At 33.1% G+C, this 7,724-nt stretch overlaps 1 protein-coding gene across 5 annotated transcripts; it reads right to left on the reverse strand.

Moving 5' to 3' along the window:
• Window positions 1–779: 779 nt before the first annotated feature.
• LOC100267959 (protein-S-isoprenylcysteine O-methyltransferase B) lies at window positions 780–3,065 on the reverse strand. 5 transcript variants are annotated; one of them, XR_009467041.1, is made up of 4 exons: window positions 2,841–3,065; window positions 1,673–1,981; window positions 1,187–1,563; window positions 780–1,066 (listed from the first exon to the last, which is right to left on the reverse strand). XR_009467041.1 is itself a non-coding variant. In XM_010647097.3 (3 exons), the coding sequence occupies exon 2, from the start codon at window positions 1,780–1,782 to the stop codon at window positions 1,189–1,191; it is 594 nt and encodes a 197-aa protein (XP_010645399.1). In that variant the 5' UTR covers window positions 1,783–1,981; window positions 2,841–3,063; the 3' UTR covers window positions 780–970; window positions 1,187–1,188. The 5 variants fall into 5 exon arrangements, 4 of the variants coding, with proteins under 4 accessions (XP_010645399.1, XP_010645396.1, XP_002273539.1 ...); XM_010647097.3 differs by having other exon boundaries at window positions 780–970; window positions 1,187–1,981; window positions 2,841–3,063; XM_010647094.3 differs by having other exon boundaries at window positions 780–1,060; window positions 1,187–1,981; window positions 2,841–3,063.
• Between the last annotated feature and the right edge of the window lie 4,659 nt (window positions 3,066–7,724).

Consider the following 7,724-nt stretch of genomic DNA (forward strand, 5'->3'; position numbering starts at 1 on the left):
GCTAGGATTTCATTATTTTATTATTTATTATTAAACCCTTTATGTCTAATGGAAGCACGTTACAAGTTACCTATGTTATTCAAGTACGCTTCTTACCTTTGTATCTTAATTCCATAAATTATGTATTGTTGTATACATGATTGTTATGTATTGCTTCGTATGCGATTGTCAACCTATTCAACATATCTTTTTTATTGTTTGTTTAGCTTGCCATGTTTGATTAAGAGACTAGAGTAAAATACATGTGTATTTTATTTTCCAAACTAACCATTGATTTCTTATGATAACGCTTAAGAAGCAGTTCAGATACACACTTTAAATCTTCTTTATGATTTATGATTGGTTTTCTTGTTTGACATACTATTTGTTGAAATCACCTAACCTACCTAGGTATCTATAATCAACCAATTAATTACCTCATTCCCCTCAACTCAGTCAGTAGAGACCTTTGTAGGGCTTAGAGGAGTGCTACCTTTTAGAGGTACCTTCCTAATAGATAATCTGATCCCCGAACCTAGACTCGAGTTTTTCAAAGACACGCTTTTCCAAAAACTATGGAGTCACTTCTTTAGGGTTTTCTTTCTTGTTTTATTTTCCCTTTTAAAATAAAATAAAATAAGCGGCGACTCCGACTTTTCCAAAACTAATTTTTCACCATATAAAAATGAGTTTCGCCATTGAATGGGACGCACGTGAAAAATGCATGTCCACAATAATATATTGGTTTTTCTTTACTTCTTAATACTTAATAGAAATAAGATACTAAAAAAACAAACTTAATACTTAACACTAATAAGAAATATTTAATTTTAAGAGAATTAAGTCAAAAAAACAAAACACCACTTAGGGCATGTCAGTTCAGCAAAGAACAAAATTTGTAAGTCAGGAAGACCACATCATTATCTAAGTATCGTCTTCTTGGATCAATCTGATAGATGTTCACTGCAACATTCCTCATGCAACCTTCTCCCTGCACCATCACACCATGAAACTAATTTTAGTGCTGCTTCATCAATCCATGACAGGAGAATGCTCAAAGCCCCATCTTTTCTTCTGGGGTCTGCCACTACAAAAATAGATAAATAACTAGTCATTCCTGCCAGCCATTAAACCGTTCAGCTTCAAACATATTTAAACTTCAAAATGTAACATTTTTTTTGTTTACTCTGTTACAAGTTTCACATACCTTCACTTCACAAACGGCAATCCAGAAGGCACCAGTTGTGCATATTCCTCATACTCCGACCCAAAAAACTGCCTCAGGAAAGACTCCTCATATAGTATTCGTTCATAAAAGAAGTGCCAGACGATAATTGCAAATGCAATTGTGCAGATGGGATTACAGAGCATTATCTGAGTGCCAACATACCATATGAAAAAACCAGAATATCCCGGGTGACGCATATATCCATAGATTCCATGAGTTACCAATTTGTGATCCTCTTCATAACGAACCCTGATAACAAGAGTGAAGGCCCGCCCAGCTGTTAAAATTGCTGTTTTCCTTATGATTTCCCCAATTACAACCATTGCAAGGCCTGAGTTGCTTATCCACCAAATTTCCTTCAACCCAGGAAATAAAACAATTTCAACTAAGTACTCCAGCAGTGAACAAACCATTTCCAGCAAATAAACTTTACTGATCAAAATAGACTTGCGAGTTACATTAGACCTTCCATGAATGGTGACTGCAATGACATATTCAGAACTGTGAAAGAAAAGTACTGCGAAGAACATTTCAGATAACTGTCTGCAAGCTGTGTAGCTGAAGTTTTCTGTCATTTTTGTCAATTAAGCAAATCAATTTCTCTGTGATGGATTATAATGAGATATGGAGTATCAAGCTATCTCACTGAGGGACTAGGATGAAGAAACTTTCTGGGGTTTACTTCAGATCTGAAAATAATTTAGAGCTGTACAGCGACAATACTAAGAGGTGGGCCTTCAAGTCACCACAAAGATGCTTCAAGAATGACATTTCCTGCAAACGAGAGATCTAGTTTAGGATCTAGAGAACTTTGCATAAATTGTTAAGACATATTGCTGGAAGCTTTTAAATCAGTCCTGACATGGAATAAACAAAGTAGGCAGCTCAAAAACACTTGCTACTAGATGAAATCTATGTGATCACTCAATAACATGCCTTATCCTCTTTCTACAAAAATGAAAAAAAAAATGCCTAAAATGGGATAGATTGATAACCTGGTGATACCCATGAGTGTCTGCTTTCTTTATATCGGTGTCTAATCATCTACAAAGTGGGATAGATTGAAGATGTTGGTAACCTAGCTACAATGGGAAAGATTAAATTGAAAGGTGTTTCAAACCTGATGGATGATGAATCCTAACCAACAAACTGAAAATTATTTGCTCAACAGTCAAGAAATGATATCCACAATATAAGCCTATTTAAATTAAGAATGCCAAGATGTATGAGATGTACCAGAAGAGAAGGCAAAACTGGGGAAAAAAACACATTCATATGAACTGAAAGCTAACAACAATTGAGGACAATACTGAAGACAATTGGTTGACATGGTTTTGGTCATGCCCAACTAAGATAAAGTTTCATTCTGAAGGCGCTACAAGCATAGCATTAAACAGTAGGATGGCTCAACGAAAGTGTTCTCCAAGACTGAGAATTTGATGCAGATATGATTCAAGAAGATGACTCATGAACATCAGCCTGAATCAATCAATGGTGTCTAATAAGTCCCCTGCTCTTCACAACAGTGCCTTGACTTTCAATATAAATTGACCGATCAAAATTTCATTTGATTCAAAAGGGAAACAAACAAAATCTAACAATCCCAACTCGAAATATGAAACAAACACCTCACCTTCTACTTCCAAATCTCAAAAAATGGAAAAAAAATTGCTTGGGTTAGGGTTTGAACGCAAACCCCATCGAGGAGAGAGCAGAGATGGGTTTCAGGTTAAATCCGAATCCAAACTGGGGATTGATTTGCACTCATCCCAAATACACACTAAAGTAGTAAAGTGTGCGGATATATAGGAATCAACTTCACTGATTATTTTTGTCGAAAAATTATTAATCATAAGCCATTACCGACGTTAGAAATCTAGAGCCTCTTGGCGTATGACAAAAATAGAAAACTATTTTTAAAAATTCCTAATTTTGTTTGGACATAGTTATTTTAAAACAATTTTTAAAAATAAACAATAATATTTAAAACACAATTAAAAGTTAGTTTTACCAATTTTAAATAAGGAAATTATAGAAAAAATTTAAAAAATTCATAAAAAAAACAAGTAAAATTGAACATGATATGATTCTCTTTCTCCCTCCATAATTTAATACCAATATCATAAATCTTAAAATATTATATTCTTTTAAATTACACAGAATTTTTTTATATATTTTATATTTTTTTTAAAAAGTATTAAGAAAATAAATTTCAAATCAAACTGATAAATAAAATTTATTAATTTTTAAAAATAATTTGAAACTCAAAAATAGATTTAATTAATATTAAAAAGTTATGGAACTCAATAACTTTGCATATATATTGTTAGGCAAATAAACTTCAAATTAAGCAATACTTGATATGTTAAATTAGCAAGTCTATTAATTTTTAAAAATAATTTAAAACTCAAAGCAAACCAATTAATACCAGAAATTTTTGGAAAAAAAATTGATCTAAAACGACTTTATTGTTTTTCTTTTATATAGAATCATTATTTTGTTAATTCTTTTTCACGAGAGAAATGAACTCCAAATTAAACAAAACTGGTAATTTTTATTCTTTTGCATTAACTTCATTAATGAGTCTAGTAATTTTTAAAAATAAGTTAAAACTCAAATAATGATGCAATCAATACTAAAGATTTATGGACAAAAAAGGTCTAAAATGACTATTGTTTTTCTTCAACATAGAATCATTATTATTATTATTATTTAACCAAGCAAATAAATTTCAAATTAAACAAAACTTATTATATTGGATTCATTAACAAGTCTAGTAATTTTTAAAAATAATTTAAAACTTAAATAATAAACTCATTAATACTAGAAATTTATGGATAAAAATTATTAGTCCATAATAACTCTTTTTTGTTTTGTTTTTTGCACATAGTTATATTTTTATAAATTTTCCCACTATAAAAAAGAACTTCAAATCAAGTGATACTTTGTAATGAATTTATTAATAAGCTTAAGAATTTTTAAAAATAATTTAGAACTCAAAAAATAGATCCAATCATTAAAAAAATAATATATCAAAATTGAAATATCATTAGTAGTAACTTTACCGTTTCTCTCATGCACACAAATACATATTTTGAATTTAGGTAAATAAATTATAAATTAAATAAGACATAATTAATAATATTCTTTAATGAATTTTTTAATTTTTAAGAATAATTTTGAATTCAAAAAATTGATTAAATTAATTGCATATCAAATCAAAATATTCTAAAATATTATACACATGAAATAAAAAACTTGACTCATTTACATGTTAAAAAAGTTAAACTTTATTAAAAAATTTATGAAAATTGTAGGAAATCTTTGAATTGCCTTTTGAAAAATCCAGGATCCAATAAAAAAATTGTTTCATCGTTCAATTCTTCTTCCCAAGTTGTGAATGGAACCATAGTCAAATCGAGAACCACTTTGTTTCACAGCACAAAAACCTTTCACCTACTCTTCAAAAACTTTTCTTTTTAAGTTATCTCTGTATTTCTTTTCAAAGAAAATAAAAGTAACCCAGAGAGTTCGAGAGACTTATATATATGTGTGTGTGTGTGTTTAGTGGAGTGGTTTATGGGCAGTTTCTAGCAATTCCAACTCCCAGCAAATACTCCCCCCAGATCTCTAATTTGTTGGATTGGGTTGGGTCAACCAGACTTGGGCACCCACCCAACTCCAACATCTTCCACTTGCACAAGATGAGTTGATATAGTTGACCAATAATTATCCAAGTCCATTCTCTTAGCCTTTTTAAGGTGATTCATACAAGCAAATGGGTCGTGTGACCATACGAGCACATCTACAATTTTGAGAGCTTATAAAGTTATGTAGGTTCTAGGGATACATAATAGCTTAACCCCAAAATTATGAGTGAACAATTATAATCATGTCTCATTGTACCCCAGATTTATTTAGTTACATTTTAATGTATATACTTAATCCCTTAAAGTTGCTTATTACAAAATATTATAAATGTATTCACAATTATATTAGCTACAAAAGCAATATAACCGGTCGACTATAAACACATCTTTATTAATGTAATTCAAAAAAAATATCTCTTTTAAACTCATGTTTTTTATATTCAAATTAATCGTTTGTCCAATATGTCCCATAAGGATAAATTATTTTATTTCTATCTGAAACATGCCAAAGTAGCATAACTAATTTGTCACCTCAAAACATAGCAAAAAATATAAATAGTACAATAGAGGGCTATTATAATTGTAATAAGCCCTAAGGATATCACACAGTGAGAATGTAGGGATTAATCACTCACTTTCCTTATTAGTCACTTTCAAACACCTATAATATGAAATACATGCTATGGTGGTTTCTCTTCACATAGAGAGTGAATTTGTAGACCCTCCCTCCATTTTGTCCCTTTAGTACATGTCTTTAAGTTCACTTCCAGTATTCCACAGTGTTTCTTTGATGGCTCATTACTACTCGTATAACTTACCTTTTTTGAGCCACTTTGGAGACTTTGGTTGAGGGGTTTATCCAGTTCCACATTATGACATTGGTTGCCCTTTAAGTTTAGACTAGGCTTCACTTATGTGCACTTTAGGTTAGCCTTAGTTAACCCACCTAGTCACCCGACCCGTATAGGTATACCCGATCTATTAGGCACTACCTTAGGCTTATTTAGACATCTCAGGCCCGTCTAGGTTCACCTAGGCCCATTTAGACACTTTAAGCCCATTTAGGCACGATTGGCCCATTAGACATTCTTAGCAGGACTTGTTTGAATGCCTAAAAGATTAAAGTGACTTTAGACACTTAGGTATGAAAGTGGTAATGAACGCCTAATTGAGAAAGTCGCTATGAACACTTAACTGAGAAAATGCCTTTGTACACCTTAGTGAGAAAGTGACTTTGAATGCCTAACTAAGGAAGTGGCTCTATACGCCTAAGTGAGATAGTGGCTCTGAATAAAATAACCGAGAAAGTGGCTTAGAATGCTTAAGTGAGAAAGTGACTCTAAACGCCTATGTGAGAAAGTGACTCTAAACTCCTAGCTAAGAAAGCCTCTCTAAACACCTAACTGATAAAGTGGCTTTAAACGCGTGAGTGAAAAAGTGGATCTGAACACCTAAGTGAGAAATTCCCTCTAAATGACTAACTAAGAAAGTGGCTTTGAATGTGTAACAAAGAAAATGACTTTGAACGCCTAACTGAGAAAGTCCTTTTGAATGGGTAACCTAGACACTAGCTCTGAATGCCTAAGTGAGAAAGTGGTTATACACGCCTAACTAAGAAAGAGGCTCTTAATGCTTAACTGAGAAAGTGGCCTTGGACGCCTAAGTGAGAAACTGACTCTAAACCCCTAATTGTGAAAGTGGCTTTGAAGGCCTAAGTGAGAAAGTGGCTTTGAAGGCCTAAGTGAGAAAGTAGATCTGAACGCCTAAATAAGAATGGGGCTTTAACCACCTGATTAAAAAACTGGCTCTAAATGCCTAACTGAGAAAGTGGCTCTTAATGACTAAGAATGAAAGTGGCTATGAACGCCTAATTGAGAAGGTGGCTCTGAATGCCTAACTGCAGTTAGACATTTAGAGCCACTTTCTCACTTTCACATTAAGAGCTACTATCTGGGTTAGGTGTTATAAGAGACTTTCTTAGTTAGGAGTTAAGAGTCACTTTCTCACTTAAGTGTCAAAGCCACTTTCTCAATTGGGCATTCACTGCCACTTTCTAACTTGGGGTCTTAAGAGTCATTTTCTTGGTGACACATTTAAAGGCAACTTCTTAGTTAGGCGTTCAGAGTCACTTTCTCATTTAGGCGTTCGAAGTCACATTCTCATTTAGGTATTATGAGTCTCTTTCTCACATAGCCATTCAGAGCTACTTTCTCAGTTAGGTGTTTAGGGTTACTTTCTCACTTCTGTGTTCAAAGCCAAATTCTCAATTAGATGTCCAGAGCAATTTTCTTAGTTAGGAGTTTTAAGCCACTTTCTCACATTTGTGTTCAAAGCCAATTTCTCACTTATGCGTTCAGAGCCACTTTTTCACTTAAGCGTTCAAAGCCATTTTCTTTGTTAGGTGTTCAAGGCCACTTTTTCACTTAGGCATTGAGAACCACTTTGTTAGTTAGGCGTTCAAAGATATTTTTTCAATTAGGCATTCATAGCAGCCTTCTCATTTAGGAGTTCAGAGCCACTTTCTCAGTTATAATTTTAAGCCACTCTATCAGTTAGGTGTATGAGCCAATTTTTGAGTTAGGCGTTCAAAGCCACTTTCTCACTTAGGTGTACAAAGTCACTTTCTCAGTTAAGCGTTCATAGCCTCTTTTTGAATTAGGCGTTCTTAACCACTTTTGTACTTACGCCTTAGGAGCCACTTTCATAGTTAGGTTTTTAGAGCCAGCCAGTTACTCAACCAAGCATTCAGAGCCACTTTCTCACTTAGGTGTTCAAAGCGACTTTCCCAATAAAGGGTTGAGAGTTAGTTTCATACTTTGGCATCCAAGGCCACTTTCTCAATTAGGCATTAAGAGCCACTTTCTAAG

Source organism: Vitis vinifera, chromosome 12 (assembly GCF_030704535.1).
Source record: "Vitis vinifera cultivar Pinot Noir 40024 chromosome 12, ASM3070453v1".
In the NCBI taxonomy this organism is placed as follows: Eukaryota; Viridiplantae; Streptophyta; class Magnoliopsida; order Vitales; family Vitaceae; genus Vitis; species Vitis vinifera.

Coding starts and splice junctions, on each gene's coding strand:
- LOC100267959 (XM_010647097.3), bottom strand. CDS start 1,782: ATGACAGAAAACTTCAGCTACACAGCTTGCAGACAGTTATCTGAAATG.